The following is a 25,984-nucleotide window of genomic DNA, read 5'->3' on the forward strand; positions in this document are numbered from 1 at the left end:
TTCCAATCTCAATCCACAGTGCTTGCAGCAGTGGCCAATCCAGACTAATGAGAACACAAAATTTGTCAAACTTAGCCTGGTCCCCTAAGTAGTGACCTGGTCAATCTTCTTAGTGCTTTGCACAACCACAGCCAATGGATCTTCATGGTTCTGATCAAAAGGTAGCTAGGAAAATGCAACCTTATGAGAACCTCCATAGTATGCTCCACAAAGGGCTGCAAGGAAGGTCGTTTTGCTTGTTTGCTCTCTGAACAACTGAACCTTCTAATGTACTGTTATTAGTTCTACATATTAAATATTGGGTGAACTTAAGTTGTCCCTTTTACTTTTACAAAAGATGATTGAAAATTGTCAATTTTTAGAAAATCTGTGCACCTTCCCCTAAATTTTTCTTATATATATGATTGCCTAAGGAATGTAAAGGGCGAAGAATTAAGCATCATCATAACTCAAATTTACACTTAATTGAAAGATTAATTGAAGATGTCATGGTATGTTCATTTCCTTCTCCTTCTAATTGCAGCTGTGACAACTCTGAAACTCAACAATGTAAAATGCTTCACTTTTGAAGAAATGGTCCTAGCTACAAGAAATTTCTGCAAATCCACTCAAGTAGGCCAAGGAGGGTATGGAAAGGTATATAAAGGAACATTAGATGATGGAAGGCTTGTAGCCATAAAAAGAGCACTAGAAGGAACTTTACAAGGTTCAAAGGAGTTCTTGACAGAGATAGAGTTTCTGTCAAGGTTGCATCACCGTAACTTAGTTTCTTTAGTTGGATACTGCGATGAACAAAATGAACAGGTTTTTCCTTTGCAGATTGATTTATCTCCGCTTTTTTTCCTCAGGAAGTTTTCTGCTAAATATTTAAATACAAGAATTTGGACAATTACTCAATTAAGCTTCTTTCTCATTAATCTATGTATGTGGATCTGTGGAACTTACTTTATAAATTTGTAGAATTTTGAGTCAGAGAGCTCACAATTCAGAAAAAATCTGCATGTTTCCATTGTTTAAGAGTAATATCTAGCTAGATAGAATATTAATGATGCTGGAAGGTCTGCATGGGAAAAACTATGTTGTATTTTTTGTGGTTTTAATGCTCAATAAATTTCTAAATATGGAATACTGTAGTTACTCCAATGTAGGATTTTCTGATAGCTTAAAAAATCCTTGCTAACTCCAAAAAATCTTACTAACCTTGTAAAAATCACTTGACATGGGCCCAATCCGTATCTGTTTCTCTATTTTGATTTCGCATGTGATTTATCATTACAATATTCATCTGTAAGGTGGGAAAGCTCTTTGCTATGAACATATTTATGTTACTAGGCCATTTATAAAACTAAAACTGTACGTTCAGAACTTACTGTTAATTTCATTCACAATTTGGTCTGATCCCAGGATACTGTGACTCACTTATACTGCTGCAGTCACTCTTCATAGATTTTCTTGCGTAGGGTTTTGAAAAAGAATCAGCCAATCAGATTGTCAATTCTGTGGTGAATTTGGTCCTTCTCCTAATCTAGTAATATTGGTATTGACCTTTGAATATATATGTATGAGTTGATCCATGCCTAATAGTTTGGCAACTTATGATTCCAAGCTTCTCTAATCCATCTGACAGCTCTTGGTTCATTTAAAAATACAATAAATCTACAAGTTATTTAAAATGGAAAAACTGGAAAGAGAACCCACCGATATATTATTAGAATATAAGTTTTTGTTTTTTGGTGGTGTAGCTAGACCCTTGATTTATAGGAAACACTCAAAGTTGCTAGCCTAACTCAATGATGAAAACTAACTTCTAGGTATTGACACACAACAATATAAAGACCCTTTATGTGGAACTAGAATTGCTATGTGATAGATGTTTTTTGTTTTGTTCAATGTCTTTGTTAGTATATAAGTTTCTATTTGAATGGAGGAGACTGATTGAATCTCCATAATAGAAGGACAGGGTGGTCTTCATACATTCTCATCCACCAAAATCTTGAAATTGACTTCATAGCTTTTTAGAGTTTGTTTGGATTACAATTCTTTAACAATTATGTTGTTTTATTTAACTAACAGCTTACTGATATTTGGTGTTTAATCTAATTTTACCTTTATTGGTGTTATTAGTAGTATCATAATTGACTCTACTTTGCAGATGCTGGTCTATGAGTTTATGTGTAATGGTACTCTACGTGACCACCTTTCTGGTATGCATATCATCATAATCTCTTCATAAAGCTTTAATCACTATTCCTGTAGCAAGAACATTTTGCAACTATAAATTAAAACCCATGTTTTTTGGATCATTGAAATGAGTTTTTCTCAATGTGACGTGTGGCAAACCTTGGGAACAGAGGATGCTTCACATGTGGTTTAATAGAAAAGCCACGGAGAGTCCATGCATTCAGCTGTGGCCTATACGCCGCATTCTGAAAGCTACAATGTCCTCTGTCACTGAATGTGTGCATCATGCAAGTTGGTTGCTGACGGCAGGGACGGCTGCCAGAAGAGAAATATATCATCTTCTGTGGCAAACAGGGTCATCATTTCATCCTCATAGTTTGATCCATCACTACCTTCACCACTAGCATATGTTCTAATCTCACCATCATCTCAGATTTTCTTCTGAATCTACCACATTTCCACCATGCAAATCTCACCTTCCTCCCTCTTTCCATTCCAAGCTATCCTGATCGAAAGAAAAGGAAGGCTTTAGGTTATCAACCCAAACCATAATCAATTAAACCAAAGAGAATTGGATCTCACAAATTCAATCAAAACTCAACCAAATCAAGCTTGATTCAAGCCCAAATTTGGATGAATCCAACACCAGAATTATTATCCACCCAGTACAACCCTCAATTGACCAATCTAACCCCAAAAACACAAACTGGCTCTAAATGCCACTAAATCAGCCTTAGAACATGTTAGTTTAGCTAAAAATAATCTCACTACCACTAGTGATCCCAAATAACCAACCGTGGAATCTACTAAAAGAAGGCAGTCTGGTGCATGAAGCTCCCGCCAATGCCGGGTTCCGGGGAAGAGTCAAACCACATTGAGTCTATTGTACGCATTCTTACTCTGTATTGCAAGAGGTCATTTCCGCGACTCGAACCCCTAGCCACAAGGTCACACAGCAACGACTTTACCATTACATTAAGGCTCCACTTCCTGTAATCCACTAATTAGTCCTAATTAAACTTCAATACATAATAAGAAATTTGGTTCCAAATTTCATGTTGCTACTTCAAAACACTCCAAAATCTATATGAGCCACAACTAGGAGATGACCAAAATAACTATAGCAAGCATACAACTAGACCCACTAAGCTTCCTTGATTCACTCACGGCAGCACAACTCCTCAAGCCACAAGCCATCAACTACAATTTGATAACTAAAGCTTCCTTTCTAAATCTATATATCACCCACCAAACAAGGGCATAAAGGCATAAAGGGAACTAAGCAATGAACTTAAACAAGTAAACAGTGTCTTTTAGTTTATGAATTTGGACAGCCTAACAATTCATATCGTCTCCTAAATGCCAAAGTCTAAAATGGCCCACTTGATACATTTTGCTATCATGTGTGTTCCTGAATGAAGATCTTGATTGGAAGGTTCAGCAGGGCATAAAAAGACAACAAGAAAAGAATTCATGTGATGGCACCTTCCTTTTCTTGCTCCGGGAGGTGCATGGACCATTTTTAAGGATTGAGATGTTGTTTTGAGTTATATGTTCAGGCATGGTGAGACTTGAGAGAACTACTCAAAGATACTGTTTCCTTGAACAATTTGAGAATTAATCTCTATATTTGAAATCTTAACTTTGTTAGACAGTATGCTAATCTGGATAGTGTTAATGAATTGTTGATCAACGCTTTCAAACTGTTCAGTTTTCTTAGCTAACTAATGCCCTCTGTTAATCAGAGAAGCGAAATGAATCTTTGAGTTTCTCGAAGAGGTTGCACATTGCTCTGGGTTCAGCTAGGGGCATTCTGTATCTACATTGTGAAGCAGATCCTCCTGTATTTCATCGTGATATTAAAGCAAGCAACATACTATTGGACTCTAAATTTCATGCTAAAGTAGCTGATTTTGGCATCTCAAGATTGGCCCCTGTACCGGACAAGGATGGAAGCATACCTGGCTATGTATCAACTGTTGTAAAGGGCACGCCAGTAAGTATGGATTTCTGCATGACGTATCTCTTGTTCTCCTTTTTAATTTATAGCCACAGCTAAGGTTCATGATTCTAAGAACATGAAGTATTTAGTGAATGTAAAATGATGTGTACTAGTCAGAATATCATATTAAAGAAAGTCCTTGTTATGGACTTCTTGGCCACGTCAACAATTATTTCGGATTGCACATTAACACTTAAGTGAAAAAGAGACATACATTTAATTTAATGTTAATTGTATTTTCGATTTAATATAGAATGTGACGTCATAATTATAATTTGTTTTGATATACTTATATGAAATTATCCACTTCTTCTTGATAATCGAATGAGTTTGATTTTCAAGATTGGTGAGAATTAGACCAAATTTATGTATGTATTCTGTCTTCTCCTTTATCATCTTCAAGAAGATTGGGTTCTCCTCTCAATGAATCTAATGAGATATGGCACTTTACTGGATTATGTCGGTTAGCCTTACCGATTACCAATTACCAATTACCATTGGCTCCCATCTTACGTATGCACCTAGCAACACCTCAACTCCACAAAGTAAAGCAAACAAGGAAACAAATATCGCAAGAAAGAAAATAGTTTTGAAGAAAATAAATTGAAGATAAATTCGATATTGGTTCATCCACAATAAAAGGAATGAAATTGAAAATCTTTGAGAAGAGAAAATATTCTAGATTGACGTGCATCTGTAATAAATGAAATTAAATTGCAAAATATTCAAGATTGATGCATCTACAATAAATCATAGATTTAATTTTTGTTATTTGGTAATTATTATTTTCTATTTTGGTAATAAATAGGGAATAATTATAACCCCTTTTAGATTAGCCTATTTCCTTCATTTAGAATATATATTTCCATATTTATTGTTGAGTCGAATTTATAAAAAAGTCCAGAGTCCTATATTTTAATCATCTTTGAATTAATACAATTTTCAATTTCTATGTGTGAGACTTTTTCCTCTAGGTGAGGTTATTTCCTCATTCGCTTATCAATTTTGTTCCTAGTTCTTGGGTGGTTTGACAGTTCAATTTTGGTGTTGCATCACAAAGACCCTTATAATAGCTTGCTACAACTACTCAAACGGCTCTGTTGATATTATGTAACCTATTTGAAGACCGCACAAGAAGCACAACAACAAGAATAAAGAATTTTTGTTCCAAACATTCCTCTCTGTCCTCTTCTACAATGAGTATCCCTCTTCTTTGTTGCAGTTGTCTTTTGTCCTCCTTGGTGCTAGCATTTCTCCATGCAAAAATGGCCTATTCTCTTACCCTTCCTATATCAATTAGTACCAAAAACAAAACTAAAACACTTTGTTCACTCCCGTAGGTCACATTTGTATTCCTTGGACCACCCACCTACCAAAATTCACATATTCTTGTTGTTGAGGAAATTATTCCCAACGAGATACCTAGGTAGCCCACTTCTGCCTATATATATTACTGCTAAATAATATTTTAAATACAACCTTAGACTTTTATCTATTTGCAACTTAATCCAAGACACTACAACACTCCCCCTTAAGTTGGTTTGTATATATTACAAAAATCCAACTTGTTACAAAAGTACTCAACCTTAGTCCACCTTAGTCCTCTAGAGGTTTTGTCAACAAGTTTGCCTATTGATCATGGAGTTGACAAATAAAGCGATGATCTCATTTAATTGTACTTGCTCTTTGCTAAAGTGACAATCGATTATTTATTTTGTTTTCTTATGAAATACAGGGTAGGGTTAGAAGATATGATCATAGTAATCTAATTGTTGCAATACAACTTTCATTGGCTCTGCTAGGGCATATCCTACCTCAATCATTAATTATTTTATCTTAGGTAGTTCACTTGTAGCTAGGGTCATTGCCTTATATTTTGTTTTTGCACTTGATCTTGCTATAGTTGTCTGCTTTTTGTTCTTCTAAGAAATAAGTTTTCCTTCTAAGAGAACATAATAGCTAGAATAGATCATTTGTTTATCTATAGCAGAACCTACCCTCGCTAGATGTGAGTACTCCACAATTTGAAGATGACCTTGATCACATAACAAGATACCTTTTCTCGTAGAACTATCTCTCCCAAAATTTGAGTCATCAAATTAATAATAAATGAGATGTAAGGATTGGTGACCGGTGACTGAAAGATAATTTAATTTTTCTACCTACCTTTTGTATTTTTCTGGTTCAATTAGAGTCTCTCCGTCTTGATACTATTATGACATTTAGAGCCATAAGTGTATTTGCTAGTTTAATCCTTAATATGCCAATCTCTTTGATCATATCCAACACATATTTACATTGTGAGACATAAATACATTCTTTTGAGCAAGCAACCTCTATATCAAGGAAGCAAGTAAATTATATACCAAGGACGTACTTGAAATTACTCAAGCCTTTAGTATGGATGCGTCGTTAAAGATAACCTCTTCAACCTCCTTGAGCATATTCAACATATACTTACATTGTGAGACATAAATACATTCTTTTGAGTAAGCAACCTCCATAAATACATTGTCAAGATTACTTGCTTCCTTTTTTTGTAAAGAAATAAAAACACAAGTAATCTATATACCAAGGAAGTATTTGAGATTATTGAAGTCTTTAGTATAGACTTGTTGATAAAGATAATATTTCAACTTGACAATCCCAATAGAGACATTACTAGGGATGATAATGACATCCATATAGACCATAACAAGAACACATGTTTTGGATTTTGATATGAAATAGAACACCTAGTGATTCGAAATACTCCTAGTGGTACTGAAAAAGAGTTGAACTTAACTTCCTGAACTAAGCTCTCGGAGATGGTTTAAGTGTATACATTGATTTCTTCAGTTTACACAAGAACTGTCTCCTCAGCAACAAACGTAGAGTTTGCTCCATATAAACCTCCTTAGAGAGTTCACTGTAAAGGAATGTAATCTTAATGTCAAGATGATGAAGTGGTCAGTGGAATACAATAGCTAGTAGTAGAAAAAGATGAATTGAAGCAATCTTGGTCACCAAAGAGAATATAGAAGATTGACATCTCATAAAATAAGATTAATGCTCTCGGGTGTATGGCGTAGTTACAGAATCCTATATGACAGTGATAGAAGAATTCAACTTAACATGAACCAATTTGCTCACAGATTTGGATTGTGAGTTTTCTTCTTTGTTTCTATGGATAAAAGGTGATAGGATCCAAAAGGAGAAGCTTCCAGAGATCAGCCTCAAGATTTTAGAACTAGGATCACAAGGAGGAATTTGGACCACAAGGAGGAGCTTCCAGAGATCATTCGTGCCATGGACATATGGTGTTGTAGGAGGATGCAAAGCTTCTTGACCAAACCTAGCTCACATTCACTCCTAAATGCCAGTCTCTTGCGAGTGAGTGATGACATTAGGGAGTGAAGCATTGAAATTGAGAGTTGAGTTGATTCAGGAGAACTTCCATAGGAGATGACACTACTTTAAATGGATCTAGAGATTCACAAGAGGGAGAGACACAGAGACAGAGGTGCCACTAGAAAGAGAATGGTTTTGATAGAAGGCAATTTCTCAATGGCAGAGGAAAGATTCTAGGCTATGAGGAACTTACACTTGAGATCTTGACCAGGAGGGATAAAGGAAGCTTCAATTTGTGAATTCTTATACAACTTTGTCTCTTGGATATAACCATTGTGATTTACACTCTTGGACAAGATCAGGACTAAGGTTGATTAAGGAACTTGACTCTAATACTATTTTTTTGGGGGGGTGGAGGGATTGTTTCCCAAGATACTACACCTTCTTGTATGTCACATATTGCCTTATTACTATTTTCCATACACATCACAATCAATTTGTTTATTTACAATCAGGATGAACAATTACATACTTGAATCTGTGTCGCAGGGAGGAAATGCACATATTGCAACATTCAAGATTTAATAGGAGCTAATGATAGTGAACTAACATACTAGTGTGGCAAGTATAACAGAACTTGTAGATATCATACACAAAAAAATGGATCATTTTTGTACATCCACTTTTTTCAGTTTGAAATGACTAAAAAGATATTTGATTCCTAATAACAGGAAGAGACAATTTAAAATTTTCAGTTTTGTTGTAAAATAAAATAAAAAATGAGCAGAACAGTACATCTTCTTCTGCTTTAGATACAAATAAAAAGAATTAAGGAAATAACTTCCTAAGGAAATAACTTCCACTAACTGCTATAAACTGCTATAACTTCCACTAATTGCAATAAACAGTTATGAACTACTTCTAAAGCATAGTTTTAACACTCCTCCTTGCTTTAGGAGCTGCAAACACCAATTTCTTGTCTCAGAAACTCAAACTTGCTGACAGGAAGAGGCTTTGTGAAAAGATCCGCCAACTGATCTTCAGATTTACAATAAATTAACATCACCGATTCTTCTTTCTGCACTTCTCTTAAAAAAAACAGCTTTATATTGAAATGCTTAGTTTTCCCATGAAACACAGGATTGTGGGAAATGGCAATAGCAGCTTGATTATCAACAAATATTTGAGTGCTTCCTTTTTGATCAAACTTGAGATCCATTAAAATCTTCCTTAGCCACAAAGCTTGATTAACAGAAGTTGTTGCAGCAACAAACTCTACTTCTGCAGTAGATTGAGCCACTGTTTCTTGCTTCTTCGAACTCCAAGAGAAAACACCAGATCCGAGAGTAAAACAGTAGCCTGAAGTGCTCCTCATATCATCAATGGAACCTCCCCAATCACTGTCTGAAAAGCCAATAAGCTTGAATTCTTTGCTTCTTCTGAATTTGACTCCAAAGTCACTTGTCCCTTTGACATAACGAATTACTCTTTTGGCAGCCTTGAGATGCAATTCACTTGCACAATGCATGAACCGAGACAAAATGCTTACAGCATTTAAAATATCAGGCCTTGTTGCTGTGAGATACATTAAGCAACCAATTAAGCTTCTGAAATACCCTTCATCAACCTTTTCAGCACCATCTTCTTTACACAACTTCTCCTTTTGATTCATAGGAGTGCTTACTTCCTTGCATTCTTCAAGCTTAAACTTCTTTAATATCTCCTTTGCATACTTCTTCTGACAGATAAAAACTTCATGCTTAGCTTGTTTAATTTCCAATCCAAGAAAGGAAGTCATCAATCCAAGATCTGTCATCTCAAAAACTTTTATCATTTCAAGTTTGAACTCCTCAACCAGCTTTGCATCATTTCCTGTCAGTAGAAGATCATCAACATAGAGAGAAACTATGAGAAGATTACTGCTTTCATGTTTGACATAAAGAGTGGCCTCAGATAAGCTTTTCTCAAAGCCCAAACTTAGCAGATGATCATCAATCCTGCTATACCAAGCTCTTGGAGCTTGCTTCAAACCATAAAGAGCTTTCTTGAGAAGAAACACATTGTCTTCCTTCCCTTTCCTTTTAAAACCTTCAGGCTGCTCAACATAGATTTCTTCTTGCAGAACACCATTTAAAAAGGCTGATTTTACATCAAGCTGATATACTCTCCAATTCTTGTGAGCAGCAACAGCAAGCAACAATCTAATGGTGTCCAATCGAGCAACTGGTGCGAATGTGTCAGAGTAATCCACACCAAATGTTTGAGCATAGCCTTTCACCACAAGTCCTGCTTTGTGTCTGTTGACAGAGCCATCAGCATTGAGCTTGGTTCTGTACACCCACTTGACTCCAATTACTTTTCTATCTTGAGGCCTTTCCACTAGGATCCATGTCTTGTTCTTCTCAATCATGAACAGCTCCTCCTTCATTGCAACTATCCACTTTTGATCATTTTTAGCTTCCTCATAGTTTGCAGGTTCACACACGGCAATGTTACATCTTTCATAGATGTCAGAGAGCAGCCTAGTTCCTCTTACAGGAACATCATCTACTGCTTCATCCTGCAAACCTTCTTCATCTTCAGTGTTTAAACTAGAAAACTTGAATTTCAAGTCTGTCACAGTGTGATTTTTCTTCTTTGTATCCTCCCAGTTCCATGCTTCATTCTCCATGAAGTAAACATCCCTACTTACTATAATATTTCCAGTCTGTGGCTGGAAAACTTTATAGGCTTTGCTGACATTACTATATCCTATAAAAATACCAGGTGCAGCTTTTCTATCCAGCTTATCACGCTTGTTTTGTGGAATATAAGTAAAGCATAAACAACCAAAGATTCTAAGAAATTTCAGAGTTGGTTTATAACCATACCAAGCTTCAAATGGTGTTTGATCTTTCACTGCTTTTGTGGGAAGTCTATTTTGAAGAAACACAGCCGTGTTTGCTGCTTCTGCCCAAAAACTTTTTGGCAAATTCTTCTCATGCAGCATACACCTTGACATTTCCATGATATATCTATTTCTCCTTTCACTAACTCCATTTTGTTGAGGAGTGTAGGGAGCTGTAAGTTGATGTTCTATGCCTGCATCTTCACAAAACTTGTTAAATTCTGTAGAAGTATATTCTTTCCCATTATCAGATCTTATAGTCTGAATTTTGCAGCCACATTCATTTTCAACTCTTGCCTTAAATTTCAAAAAAACTTGAGCTACTTCTGATTTGAATTTCAAGAAGAAAATCTAGCACATTCTAGTGAAGTCATCAATAAAGGCAATGTAATAGAGACTACCCTTTAAAGAAGGTGTTCTTTGAGGCCCTGAAACATCCGTGTGAATCAATTGCAACTTCCTTGAAGTTCTGCCAGTTGACTTGGAGAATGGTTTTCTATTGAGCTTGCCGAATTGACATGCCCTACAATATGAAATCTGATCAGCAAATTCTGGAAGCTCTTCTAGAATCATCTTGGATTTCATTTGCAGCATTCCTTGGTGATGATAATGCCCGAGTCTCTTGTGCCAAATCTCAGTGACATTTTCACGAATTGAGAAAGCAGTTTGCTCCTCCTCTAATGGTTTTAGAGCAAAGCTTTTGCCTTTCATCTTTATCTTAAAGATATCTTGATTGGCTGCATCTTTAATGAGGCAAAAATTGTCTTCGAAAACAACTTTAAATCCCTTTTCAATCAACTGACCAACACTCAACAAATTTTGATGAATTTCAGGAACAAAAAGAACCTCAGAGATGAGTTTTGTACCTGAACAACTGGTTATGGCAACCGTTCCCTTTCCTTTGACTGAAATATAATCACCATTTCCTATTCTTACTTTGGTGATTTTAGTTGGGTGCAAGTCTTTGAACAGTTCCTTGTCATTGGTCATATGATTGGTGCAACCACTGTCAATTAGCCAACTCTCAGTTTCTACATTGCTTGCAAAACAAGTTGCTACAAAAAGTTGATCCTCGTCTTGATCAGCAACTTCGTCTTGATCAGCAACTTTAGCCTCTTCTTCTTGCTGTGGATTCTTATTTTTGCAAATGACAGCTTCATGTCCCATTTGATTACATTTTCTGCATTTTGCATCGGGTCTTCTCCAACATTTGAAAGGTGGATGACCTTTTTTGCCACAATGATAACATGGAGGATAATTCACTTTTGCACCAGCTTTCCTGTCTCCTGCCTTGTTCTTATTGCCCATTAATGAACCTTCTCCTATTGCTTGAGGATTCTTGTTTTTCTATTTTCTGAAATTGCCAACATCATTATGCCTGGCTGGTAAGGCTCCTTCAATTTCTCCCTCTCGCCTCATTGCACGCCTCTGTTCTTGTGCTTGTAAGGCATTCAAGAGTTCTGCCAGTGTAATTCTGGTCAGATCCTTCGTATTTTCGAAAGTAGTGATGGTAGCCTCAAACCTTTCGGGCAGAGTTACAAGAATTTTCTCAACAATTCTTGAGTCTGTCAATGAAGAACCTAGTAATCGAACTCGATTTGCTATCCCAAGAAGTTTGTCAGCATACTCCTTGATGGTCTCTGTTTTCTTCATTTTCTGCATCTCAAAATTACGAATTAGATTCAACACCTGCATTCCACGAATTCTTTCATCTCCTTCATATTCTGACTTGAGATAATCCCAGATCTCCTTTGCCGTCTGAAGAGACATGATTCGAGAAAATATAGTGGCTGAAACTGCAGCAAACAAACAAGCTTTAGCCTTTGACTTCTTCTCCTTATGTACTTTGATCTAAGCCATGGTAGGATTTGCAGGAAGTACAGGAATTTCGTAATCAACATCGAGTGCTTCCCAAAGATCCAAAGCATCCAAGTATGTCTCCATGCGTACTGCCCATATCTGGTAATTATCTCCATCGAACACTGGTGGAGAAATAGTAGAGAAACTTGCTTCTGCTTCCATGGTGTGTTAAAGTTACACAGGTCCCTTAAGAAGAAAGCTTTGATACCATCTGTTGTAAAATAAAATAAAAAATGAGCAGAACAGTACATCTTCTTCTGCTTTAGATACAAATAAAAAGAACTAAGGAAATAACTTCCTAAGGAAATAATTTCCACTAATTGCTATAAACTGCTATAACTTCCACTAACTGCAATCAACAGTTATGAACTACTTCTAAAGCATAGTTTTAACAAGTTTGTCTGAAAATGATGGAAGACATCTTTGCTATGTTCCAGATTCATTTCAACTTGTGTAAAGTAAAATTCCAAGTAGATTTATTATCATATATTCCCACAGGCTCGCTGCTTATACTTTCAAGTTCCTTAGGTTGGTTTTATTTACTTTTCAGGGTTACCTTGATCCAGAGTATATTCTAACTCATCAGCTGACAGACAAAAGTGACGTGTACAGTCTTGGGGTTGTATTCCTAGAACTTCTGACTGGGATGCGACCAATTTCACATGGCAAAAACATTGTAAGAGAGGTAAATAACTGTTTTGATGTTTTTGTCTCTTTTTCTTTTCCTTTCTTTCCTGGAGTGGCTTGTTCTTTGTTCAACTTCAAAATAGTGTTGTTTTTATTCTTCGTATATTTCTATAGGATCTTATAAAGATTAAAGTGACAATGTCTTCAAATGAGTTGGTATGTTCCTTGTCTGCGTCAAATTGAAACCATAGCATAATGAAGTTTGTCAAGATAAAATGAAATTTATGAGAGGTTACAGAGTGGAAAACATATATTAGAATTTCAACATCTGCTCTTGTAATGAAGAGTTAATAGCTGGAGAGACTAAGTAAAGCCCAGCATAATCTAAGAGACACGAATCATAGAGAGGAGAGTATAAAAAATATGAAATTTGCTCGAGGAAAGATGACATAGGAAAAGGACAAAGATTTATCCATCCTTTTGAAGCTTTAACTGATAAAGATAAGTGTTGTTGAGTAGGGCTTCAAACATCTTTGTAAAGGGAGACATGCTGGATGGAGATTGATATGTCAATCATCTCACTCCAATACAGTATATGCTGGGAGCGACTAAGTTGAATCTGACACCAGCCCCAAGAGAAAAGAGATACTAGAATAAAAAAACAACTAATTTCATCTTATATCATGCACAAGATAATTAAAGGACGATGAGATAAAAAACTAGACCTCAAGATGAGACAAAAAGAAGAATAAGAAAACATGAAGACCGGAAATAAATGATCTAGCATAAGTATCTTTTAGTTAACTATTTTATCTTTTTGTTCACCCACATCTCTCTCTCTCTCTCTCTCTCTCATTTTTAATGATCCCAACCATTCCAATTTTTGTAATCCTTCCTTTTCTTTTTAAAACTAGCACTTTGTTTTCTTAACTTTCTGTAGCTTTTTTCCTAATAAAACTACATTGTTCACTTCTCTTCCCTTTTTTAAACAACCATATTTTTTCTTAACTTCAACCAAAGTTTGAAATCTCGTTCCTTCTTGAGGTTTTACAATTGGAAGAAGATATGTCAATGGTCTACCAAGGTAGTGCTGGTCTACACTGATCATCTAGAGGAATTGAGGGGAGGAAGAAGAAGAAGAAATGAGAGCAAAACCTTGTGGAATATCTTTTTATGTCTTCGAGCTTGCAGAAGCCTCTAGAAAGCTTTTGAAATCCTAGCTCGCGGAAGACCTCACAAAAGATCTCAATGACGTCAAGCTCGTGGAAACTTCAAAAGGTCCTTGCTAAATCCTTGTGGGGTCCTCTAGCAGAACCTTTGCTCACAAAAGACTTGAGTAGACTGGGGAAGCCTCATGAGTTGACAGCCTCTAGGATCATCTGTATTTGATGAGTTTTGTATGTCGGTCACTAGGCGAAATGGTAGATTTCACATTTACCAACCAACACAATTCTAATTTTAAACCATGATCTAAGCCCACTTACTCTCTTTTCTCTAAATATTTTTTCCTTAAAGCCTAAGAAAAAGAGATCATTCCATTTCTTCTCCTGTGAAGCAGCAACTAGTACAGTTCTCGACAAAAGGCATTGGCTGTGGTTATCTTTGGAGGCAAAGACAAGCCTACTGTTGAGGACTATGTAAGAGGTGACCTAGCCCCTAGGGGAAAGAGGAAGAAGTAAATGGTGATGGGCTTTCCCTGGAAGATGTTCTAAGAGGAGTTGGATGTATCATGGCCAATTGGGATGCTCAAAGCATAAAGGTGGGCGACCGCTGCTATAGGCTGGCACAATGAGGAAGTGAAATGACATGAGTTGTAAACTTACCTAAGAGAACAAAGATGATACAACGTGGTTGTTGTTAATGAAGAGAATGAGGATGACTACACATGAAGGAATAGAAGGGATTTGCTGCCTGGAGGATAGAGAGCCTTCGGAGACACAACAACAATTTGAGTGGAATGGTAAGTGAAAAATTAAGATATTGCAATGTATAAGACTTTTACTAATTTAACAAGCCAAACATCTCTTGAAATTTATGCTATAGCTTGGGATGTAGTAGAGTTGAAATTTAAAGTTCATCATGATATATAAATTGTCCTGCATAAGATTTTATATCGATGGACATTATGTCCGGGACTTATATGATTGCAATATTTCTCGTTTGAATACTAACAAAAACATTTTCACTGAGTGCTGCTTGGTTTTCTTGTTGATTAATATGTCAATATGACTGGCAGTGCATCACTGCTTAAATGTCAAATTTCTGGAATGGTGTGAAATATGACCATAGCTTGAGTTTACATAGGTTTAAGTGAGAAGAAATGAACAAAAATTGAAAGTGAAGGAAAAGATAGGAAGTCTAAATGGAGAAGAAAAATCAGAGAGGATTATCAAACAGAAAGTAGTATTTTGTAATCTAATTTACCAATTCTGTGATGTTTATTTCCTTTCATTTACTCTTGCTGATGCGTCCACCCAATAAAGTATGCATTTCATTTATATGCAATCATTTATCTTCCTGAGCTATTTGAGATTCAGTGGTTCTATATATTTACTGCTTCATAAAACTTGGTTTTCTATCCATTATCACAATAGTTCTCTTTCTTTAATTTGGAACTTGGTTTGTTGCCAAACCATATAAGACATTTGGCCACACTTTCATGTGACATTATTCTCTATTGTACTTGATTAATTCTTGATCGAACACCACATATGAAACTCAGCAAACAGCAAGAAGACCCTAATCAGCTTGGTCCTTTCCAATCGTTTGTGTTTTCATGATAATTCTCACACACTTTTGCTATTTTTTCTTCTCTTGCAGGTTAGAAATGCTTGTCAATCGGGATTGATGTTCACACTTGTCGACAACCGCATGGAATTTTATTCTTCAGAATGTGTGGAAAAATTCAGTTCTTTAGCAATACAATGTTGCTCAGATGAGACTGATGCAAGGCCATCAATATCGGAGGTTGTGGCTGAGTTGGAGTGCATACTTCAAATGTTGGGAGATGATAGTTCACATGAGGCTCCTGCAACAGGTTCAATTAAGACAGTCTCAAGCTCATCTTTGTTATCAGAAAGTTCAGGTACGGAACCTCTTGTCAGCGGCTCAATCTCTACCATTACAGGTCATTGACACCACCGCAGTTAATATCCATCCATGTTTATTTTGCTATATTCTTCAAAAAAAAAAAAAAATCACACCTTTCTTCCAAGTTCAAATTAGAGATCGAGATAGAAAAGAAAGCGGTATACTATCGGTAGGAATTATGAAAAAGTGGATGCAACACTTTTGATGATTATCTATACGGAATTTAAAAAATCATCATATTAACTGGGGGCGTGGGTTGATGAGAATAATGATTAAATTACTAATGTTACTAACACACTCCCTATTTGTACTTTTGTAAATATTAGCAATCTTCAGTTGGAGAGATAAGCTATGTAATAGATTTATTTTCATCAAAGAATTTCTTGACATTTAAGAATTTTTTTGAAATAACAATTTTTTGAGAATTTTTTAAATTTAAAGATGAAATTTGTTCTGGGGCGTATCCCATGAACTATACCGGCTTGATGTATGAAAAAAGAGGATACATTTCCTGATTTCCTGATTGTTCGTTAAGTACTGGGACATATTTTCTACCTTTTTTTTTTCTGGAAAGATCAAGTTGAGAATTATTCTTGGCGATAACTTAGTGCATCAAATCACTTTATAAGGAGGTTTGGATGTTGGTGATTTGATTGGTGAAAATTTTGAACTTTTGACAAATAATTCGTTTGAAGAGCTTCATTTCAGTTCCATTGGTGTTTGGGTTTAAAGCCTATCTGGTTCAATAAGTTTGGCTATAACTCAAGTGCCAAATATTTTTATTTTAGTATTTTAAATAATTTGAGCATAATATTACATGGTCATAACTAAGTCTTGAACTTCCCATTGATTAAGTGTGCTTTGTAGGGGTCAAGAGGCTCCGTGATAAGGATTTTTGTTTTTTCTAAGCTAATGAGTCAAACTAGGGTTGTTCAAACTTATTTGAAAGGGTAATTGGTCAAGTTAAATCTGAAATGAATTAAGTTTGATTTGACTTGTTTTTAAAGTTTGAACTTGGTTTATTTAAATATTATCAAGCTTTTAATTTAAATTTGTTTGTTTTAAGAAAAAATTATGATAAACATATATATTGAGGAAGAGGAAGACCAAAAAAGACTTTGTTAACAACAATAAAATAAGATAAAATTTATTTAAATATAGATGATAATATAATAAGAGATAGAGTTCAATGATTTAAAAGGATTCATACAACCAACTCCATCTAGTAGGAAAAAGTTTGGTTGTTGTTGTTGTTTTAAGAAAAAATTATAATTTTAAATTTGAGCTTGTTGGTGAGTATAATATTATAAGTTTTGATTATTCATTTTGAGAGTTTTTTTTATTCGTTTATAAATTTGATAATAGTTTTGTTAATGAATTTTGATTTGTACACTTAGTTTTTAGACATTAATCATGAATATTATTTTATAATTTTTATTCATGAATATTAACCTGTTGAATACTTTTATTAAAATTTATTTATCTAATTTAATATGTTATTTAAATACATTTATTAAATTTTATTTATTTAATTTAATATGTTATTTAAATTTATTCATTTATTTGATCTGATGTATATTGAATTAATATAAATAAGTCTTTATTAAAGCAAAGATAAGTTTGTTTATGAATACTTAATTTATTTATAATCTTATTTATCGATGTTAATAGAAGAATTGAAGGAGGATCACAAGGTGTTCTTCTTTATGGTATTCTACATGGTAAAAATGGGTAGATCGTCAAATATTAAAGAGAGCAATTAGAGGATCATACATAAATAATATGATATTGTTGGATTAGATCATTAAAGTTTTTGAATAATTATTAATATGATTTTACATGACGGTTAAGGTATGTTTAGTTGAAGGTTATTATTGATAATTTTAATTATATATTTAAAATTATATTATTTAATCTTATTTGATTCAAGTAACGAGTGATTCCGGATTACGTTCACATCATTAAATGAGATATATAACTCAGAATGTGATTTGGTTCCAAGTTTAATAAAACAATTCTATTTTTTTTTTCTTTTCAATTTTTTTTCATGAGTATAAATAATATTAAGTTATATTTCATTATCTATAATCTTGATTATGTGACCATATAATCAAGGTTATGCATGTAAATTGTCTTTGGGCTACAATGCAGTGAAAGAGCGTCAAGTTATCATTTAAGTATTTGTGGTTTAATATGTAATTACGACGTATTTGTAAAGATTTTTTCTTCCAATGGGACACACAACAACGAGATGTTGGGTTTGTAAACCGTTTATTGTGAGCGCTTTTCGATTTAGCTTGATGGCCGATGAAAAATTTTTATGGGGCCGAATTAGTTATTTCATATTCAGTGTTACCTGGTTAAATACAAGGTTATGCCTGATGATTGAATCAAACACGCCTCAGAGTTATGAATTTCCAAGCCAACGTTACAATAAAAAATAATAATAATCAGCAACTGGATGATTTATTCGTACTGTCTTTCGTGCCAAAAGAACAAACTTACATGGGAAGCACTCTTCGTCTTTCAGCAAGCAGCAACACCCACTTATCATTAGGATTCAAACCGTAGCATCCCTTCTCAACTCGACAAAGCACGCAGTGATGAACGTATTCATAAGTTGCTTTCTGGAGCAAGTTAAAAAAAAAAACACTTATATTGAACTTTGAGGATTCGTCAATTCCTATACTTAGACCATTTCAACGAAAATAACTGTTTTCCTTTGAACTATCCTGGAGTTGTTTAGGCTTCAAGCTTGTCAGTTCAGTCCGGACGATCTAGACAAACTCATTGGCAACCTAGAGGTTGATTTTTAATAAGAGTGGAAGGATCACGGCCCCGTGATAAAAAATTACTTCCGTTCTTTTTGAAAGAGTTCTCTCTTCCAAAATAACTATGTTTTAATCAATCAATGAAAACGAAACTTTAATCATACAAACAGATGAAGCTTTTAGTTGCACTGAATTGAAGACCACATTTCCTTTCAATTGATCTCGAACAACCACATATCAGTAGTCTACGCAACGGATGTAAGGGTGTGTTCTGTTTTGAGAACGCCACGTGTTTAAAATAAGTAGGATTTATAAATTCTAAGGCCATGCATACTCATGAAACTCTGGAGGCGTTTTCTCACGTACGTAGCTATATTCCATTGGAAAATTGAGGAAGATCCGGCCTGTCATTAAAGCCGAGGAGTGTTCTTATTGGCTTCTTTTGTGGGGGTCGTCGACTCTTTCTGAAAGCAGTTAACGAGTGCTAATGATGTCAAAGTTATGCATCAGCCTTGTGCCTGCAACATCGAATCCTCCGAAATCAGACACTGAGCCATAAAGGAAGAAGACAAGGCGCCTAGAAAAACGAGTTCCACAGTGACTTATTTGTTCCTTTGGACTTGGCCATGCATCTCGTGACATTAATGTTCTACCTGTGGACAGCTCAGGTACACGATCCTCCTCTCTAATTTGTTTTGTTTCCTCTCAGCAGCCGAAGTGATGTTTTCTTGCTTCTCATAATTCTGTCGTATTTGTGGATCTCAAAACAGCTCTGTGATCTCGAAACTTGATATATACTTGCTAGCAACAAGTGTCTCCTCAATATTCATATTCTTGCAGAGCAAATCTCACATAAAATTCTGACAAGTTGACCATATCTGATAGCTATCCTGTATATCAAAGTGATAATTCAAATCTGACAGTATCAATCTGTAGCATACCAAGTGCATGCCACAAGGGAAAGAATTTGTATACCTTGAGGTCCAATTACTTGGATGGATCATACTAATTTTTACTGAAACATTACTATGTGTTCAAACAGAACTTGACATTATCGACACAATCAACACTTTTAGTGAACTTTAAATGGCTTCAAGGATGACAGAAAATGTACCGGTAACTGAAACCAGGACGCACCAGACTGGATGAATAATCTTAGTGTTGTTAGCAGTATCCCTCATAACATAACCAACAAATAAATAAAAAATTGAAACAGTTACAGCTAACAAGAACTGCCATATTCTTCATTGTGCTTATGGCCTTTTACATGACAGTAGGCAATGTCTTGTTAGGTGATGACTAGAGAACAGTGGAAGATCTCAACATAAAAAAAGAAATATGATAAAACAATGTCTACTTTGTAAGTGCTGATTGCAGATCCTAACCCGTATCATGGAAATTTAATTTCAACATGACCAGTCAGCAGTGATGGTTTTTCGCTCATTCTGTACATTTGAAATACTTGAATGATAGTCCTCATCAAGCATTTTCCTCGCCATGTAGTTAAGCAACGAGTTCATTCTCAAGGACTGGTTGGGTCCTTGTGCCAAAAGCCACATGAACCTGTGTATTTCCAACGCTTGCTGTGTGTAAGGATATTCCTGCATCTGCATGCTGCTCCATCTTTGCCACCTTTTTATTCTGGTTATACTTGAGCATTAGGTATATGAGTGAAGCCAAGAGAATTAGAGCAATTACTCCACCAACAACAGCAACAATTATCTTCCATGGCTTGACAGGATTTAGAGACATCCCTGGACCTTCACTTGGTCCAGGAGGAAGAGCAATCTCACTGGAGTTAACCACAATGGAGAAGTGACCTTGGTGAAATGCAGTGCACACACTACCAGACTCCAAATCTCTGAAATCTGGTGAGCCATTTAAACCAAACCACACACATTTGGCAGTCAAATCACTTGGCACGGGAAAGATCACATTGGTGAAATTAATAGATACAGGTAAGTTTGTAGCTGCAAAATCTATTTCAGACAAATTAGTAGCAGACAGATTTGCAGCATCATACGCAAGGAGACCAAGCACAGGAGTCAAGTAGGTATAACCGTGAAGAGGGTAGTAGAAAGAAGACCAATTGCCAAGATTCTGGTAAACCAGAACCAACCTTTCTGCATAAGGCTGAACAACAATGTTAGGTGGGATGTCAAATTCCTTCAAGTTATCAAATCCTCTCCTTTTCAAGCTCCCACTTCTAAGCCTTAATGCTGCAATCCTGATGCCAGTGAGATTGCTAGGGACAGTAGCATCATACACAATTCCGGTGTGGGGATGAACAAGTGCACGGTAAGCATAGTCCTGAAGGAGAGTATCTAACGTTCTCGCTTCACCTGTAGATGAACCTGTTGACTGGGCTTCATACTGGCTTGTGAATAACATCCTGAGAAGCACTAGGGGAATCATGTATTGGTGAATGAACTCCATGGATCTGGAAGGTTCTTTAGAAAGAATCACCAATCAGAAACAGAGATTCAATATCAAAATCAAGATTTGTTGAACTACAGGAAGGATCTAAATAAACCCAGTATCCGGAGAGCTTACTTTCCCATCTGTCATCTAGAACTAAAGCACAGAGGAGATAAGAACCAAAAGCATGTTCAGAGCAAGATCAAATTGCCTTCAACAAAGGAATATGATTCCTCCTCAAGAAAGACTCCAACTTTTTACAAAATAGAATCATTTTCTCACCGCATTCACATGAACTGAGAATCTGAGATTAAAAGCTGCTAGAATACCTGGAGCATACCGAAGACTATGGCACAGCCGAGATTGAATCAAACTTCAACAATGAGAGTGCTTCTGAGATATGAGTTATTAAATAATGGCACAAAAGTCCCCCTCTCGGAAGAACTCTTGCGCTCAGCAAACCGCAATATATCTAGCAGGAAATCCGACCTTTTCAATGCCAAGAACGACAAGAAATTCCGAAAAAAGATCACTCAAATAGGAATGTAACACAATGTAGCCCCAAATAACGCTAAACCTTCAGAGAAATTTCACCAAGAAAGGCAACACAGATGTGCCAGCCGCAAGATACAGCTACTGATGAGCTGAAACGGCTACGGATGGAATCCCACACCGCCAGCCAATAGACATACCACGGAGAATGCGTTCCAATTCGATGGATATTAGGGTTCCCCGCAATCCTAAATGCCTGCCGAAACTTTCTACTTTTGGCAGTACGATCGACGATGGGGAGGAGACGGAAGAGATGAGACAAGAGACGCGAAGAAAAATGACATAAATAAGCACGAGCGACACGCAAATAAAACCCACTGACATTTCTCGAAATTCCCAAGACACCCTCCTTTTTTTATTATCATCATCCGGTATTTTTACCGACGCTCTGATTCGGTTATTCCATTGCCCGTTTCGCGATTTCAGAAGTTTTAGGGTTGTAAACGAAAAGTGCCACCTTGACAGGAGAATAGAAAGTTATTTAGTCCGTCCGATCGAGATCGTGCGGCCAAAAACGAGGCGCGAGATGGCCTGCCTGGCCAGCTCACTGTGAGCAGGGATGTCAGTATTCCAAATCAAACGGTGTTTTGTAACGCGTGCCATACTGCAGCAGTGGCGCCGGTGCTTCGCTTGCTAAGGTATGTTTCTGGGTAGGAGTATTTAAGGTTTGTTTGCTGGATGATAATTTATCAAAGGAAAAAAAAATGTGAATATTTAATTTTATGTTTTAGATGAATAATCTCAGGTCATTGTTCATATGATAGTCCAAGTAGCACACTATCATTAAGCTTTTGCCTTTTGCCTACCAATTATGAAAGTGACTGACTCTCAATTCTCAAAGAGAATATAAGAAAAAGGAATAGTTTGATGAGTAAAAGGCAAGTATTATATACACTTGAAGCAACAATGACTTCCATTTTCCACCAGTTTACTTCCTATGTACATTTATAACAACTAAAGATGGAGTGAGGGGAAAGAAGCTAGCTACGTCACGTGCTCGATGATTGATGAAATCTCTATATGCAACCTCTATTTCCTCTCGTGTTGGTGAAGGTTCTGATAAATATTTATTTTATTATGTAAATGTAAAACGATTTGAATGCTTCAGTCAGGATGGCCGAGTGGTCTAAGGCGCCAGACTCAAGTTCTGGTCCTCTAACGAGGGCGTGGGTTCAAATCCCACTTCTGACAATGCATATTTTCTTTTGTGTTGTATTTCCATTTATAATTGTTTTTTTTGTTTACAAGCGCTTCGGTATCGTCCATGTGTCTTAAATGGGCCAAGCTGAATCACCTTCAAAGCCCAGTCCCATTATTGTTCTTTTTATGATTATTATTAGTTTTTTAAGTTGACATTAAATATCCAAGCTTTTGACTCGATTAATAGGATGATTGATTTGATCTTATAAAAATTTCTATTGATCATCTAGATAAATTCAAAGAAATACATATAGAAGTACATCCTAACAACCAACATTTTCTGGTTGATTATCCGTTAGAGAGAAAATCTTACATAATATATTGTATTTGAATTTCAAATTTCAGAACTATAATGAGACGACCTAATCATGGTATGATGCACCCTTGTAAAAGGCGTGTTCTTTTATATACCATATAATCAATCCCGTGGAATAAGGTTTGATTATCAGGACGGATGCACACGTGTAAATCCTCCAATGTTAATGCTTTTTACAGTAGGCGTTATGTCTCGATTAAAAAGGAATATATTTTTAGATATTTTCTATGTTAGTGTAATAATACCCCTAGTACATTCATCCTAATTTTATGATTGCTCTAGTTACTAACAAAATCTTGATCCCTGTCATGACTTTTGATCTGTCTAAAAATGGTGAAAATGATAAATTGGGGGTGTGGCTTCAAACTTGACGTGACGAAGATTACACGTAATCCTGAAATACAAAAGCATCAGTGCTGGTCCGAGAAGGGGTTCCTGGCATTGGTCCTCCGACTCTCAAATCAGTCTCCGATGATCTCAATAAATGGAGAACTATAGTTAAGAGATGTAGAAAGTGAAGTTGCGCATATCTCTCCCTGTAGATAGGAACTTCCTTTTATAGCATCACTGTAGTGCTCATGCACACATCCTAAATCATGGGCACATTTTCCTAGGTATCGTAGGAAAAGACAAGTAAAAAAGTGTATCTGACATTATTCCTTAAGCAACCATGCAGTTTTCTGATGTGACAGCCATGAAGTTTTTAAAGTATGATTGACTGTTGGACATGTCTTGCTATCAGCGGCACAAATTCCTAAAAAGATATGATAAGATATTTGATGGGGTCATGCGCAGCCGACCGGAGTCCGCTCAGTTGGGCTGTCTCCACTCGGCAGTATCCTTAATGCCTACCGGCCCATCTCTTTCCTTGCTTCCTGACCCTTGTCAGTTATCCCCCTCTAATCGGACACGAAGCCCAGTCGGTGAGACCACCTACTGCTTAGCTCTCTTTGTTGTCGGAGGGAAATTTTATCCGGCCAGGGAGAGCTCGACGTACTTGTCTCCTGAGCTAGTACCATCCACTCAGCAAAACCCCGGTCCTCTTGGCAATACCCGGTCCACTGGCCAACTTGGCTATCCCACTTGACTTTGTCTTCCATGTCAGCCGGTCTTCCTACTTTGACCTATCTTTGGTGGGATCCTCATCTTTACCGGATCATAAGCCTCCCCTTCAAGTCTAGTCGAAGGAGGTTGGAAGTCCGACTGAATGGACCATTAGTATTTTCCTGCGCCTCTCTCCCTAATTAGGCGCTCTGCCACTCAAGGCCTCCCATAGACTTTGCTGACGTCCTCACACGATTTTATAGCTGTTGTTCGGCTGCGGGTGGCGAAGCAATTGGGTTTTATAACCGCCATTCGGTTGTTGATGGCTAAGACATTAGATTTTATAGTCGTCGTTTGGTTGCTGACAACATAGACATTTGATTTTATAGCCGTTGTTTGGCTCTGTCATGTGTGATACTTAGCCAATTTTCTCTAGAATCATTCAAATCTTCAGCCATTAATGCAGAGCACTCTCAGTCATGCCCTGTAATCATACTTTCTGCCTCATTATTAATTCCACCTGTAACAGAATGCCACGTGTCACCTCTACATGTCGCTGCATGTGTGATGTGACAGACGGTTGTTTGAGATTGATGTGATTGCCACCTTTTTGAATTCAACGGCTACGATGAACTCCCATTTTTCAAAGTTCTTAATAGAACGACTTAGAGCGGCCGCTGTCTAGGTTTTTAAGCCCTCGTCTTTTTCTCTTCCCCTCATCATCTTCCTCGCGCTCACCGTCTCCTTTTCGTCACAGGTGATTTTCTATGCAATAAGCTGTTGGAACCACAAGGTTATTTTGATGTGATCAACAAGTTAAGTTAGGTCCTGTCATGTTTTTAACCTTATGTCTAAGTGTGCAGGAGCTTAGGAGCACAGGGAGTCGAGCAAAAGATGCAGCTAGCAAGAAGGACAGCACGGGAGGGAGCCGACGGGCTCGGTACATCTGAGGTATGAGGCACTGCGGAAGAGTACGCAGGCGGACGAGAAGGAGGCACGCGACATTTCTGAGGGACGAGAAGTCGGAGCGAAAGGTTGCTCGAGAAGGCCGAAATTAGGTTCGGGTGAGCCTTATTTCGATTGGCCGAAATCACCCAAGTGAGCGAAGCCGGAGCGGAAGACCTGGACCGAGGCGAGCAGCACCAGAGTAGAGGGACTAGACCAAAAGTCAACCCTGTCGACTTTAGTGGTCCGGGCGCTCGGAGCCATTCCGGGCGCCCAGAATTGAGATTTGACCAGGACCGCGTCAAACGCGATCCGTTGCGAAGGGGATAAAAGTGTATCCCCTCCCAGTCGCCTGGACCCCTCCCAGGCGCCTGGACCTCTCCCAAGCGCCTGGACCCCTTACAGGCGCCTAGACCTCTCCCAGGCGCCTGGACCCCTTCCAGGCGCCTTGACCAAGGCTATAAATATAGCCTTGGTTCAGAAGCTTCATATCAACTCAAGAATTGTAATTCCAACACTTGTGTGCATCCTTTAGAGTTTAGCTTCTTTCTTTTTGTGTTTTCATTGCTATAAAAGGCTTCTCCGCCTGAAGGAGATATTCTAGTGTGTTCCACTCCTTGGATTAACAACCTCCCCGGTTGTAACCAAGTAAACATCTTGTGCCTCTTCTTTTCTGTTTTAATTTATTGCTTTTCTATTTTATGCAAGTGCTCTGTTGAAAGTTTGAGAAGGGTTTGCTTTTTGTTTGCAGGCTTTTCAAC

General features: G+C 36.9%; 2 protein-coding genes and 1 non-coding gene across 5 annotated transcripts in view; 2 read left to right on the plus strand and 1 right to left on the minus strand.

Annotated features, from left to right (window-relative positions):
* The window catches only part of LOC122037624 (probable LRR receptor-like serine/threonine-protein kinase At1g06840), a 45,824-nt gene extending 29,527 nt beyond the window's left edge, over window positions 1-16,297 (plus strand). For 2 of the 3 annotated variants that reach the window (XM_042597138.1, XM_042597140.1), the window contains 5 exons: window positions 524-804; window positions 2,153-2,204; window positions 3,927-4,177; window positions 12,811-12,945; window positions 15,708-16,297. In XM_042597138.1, the coding sequence (XP_042453072.1) occupies window positions 524-804; window positions 2,153-2,204; window positions 3,927-4,177; window positions 12,811-12,945; window positions 15,708-16,022 (1,034 nt within the window). In that variant the 3' untranslated portion in view covers window positions 16,023-16,297. Of the gene's footprint in view, window positions 1-523; window positions 805-2,152; window positions 2,205-3,926; window positions 4,178-12,810; window positions 12,946-14,445; window positions 14,835-15,707 lie in introns of those variants that run through there. The other variant, XM_042597139.1, reaches the window with a different exon arrangement.
* Window positions 16,298-19,971: 3,674 nt separating this feature from the next.
* LOC122037622 lies at window positions 19,972-21,972 on the minus strand. Its single transcript, XM_042597137.1, has one exon. It carries the CDS (start codon window positions 21,182-21,184, stop codon window positions 20,252-20,254), a length of 933 nt encoding a protein of 310 aa, XP_042453071.1. The 5' UTR covers window positions 21,185-21,972; the 3' UTR covers window positions 19,972-20,251.
* An 853-nt stretch (window positions 21,973-22,825) lies between these two features.
* TRNAL-CAA lies at window positions 22,826-22,909 on the plus strand. The gene has a single exon. It is a non-coding gene; the product is annotated as a tRNA-Leu (tRNA).
* Window positions 22,910-25,984: the final 3,075 nt, after the last annotated feature.

Source organism: Zingiber officinale, unplaced genomic scaffold (genome assembly GCF_018446385.1).
Source record: "Zingiber officinale cultivar Zhangliang unplaced genomic scaffold, Zo_v1.1 ctg69, whole genome shotgun sequence".
NCBI classification, from domain to species: Eukaryota; Viridiplantae; Streptophyta; class Magnoliopsida; order Zingiberales; family Zingiberaceae; genus Zingiber; species Zingiber officinale.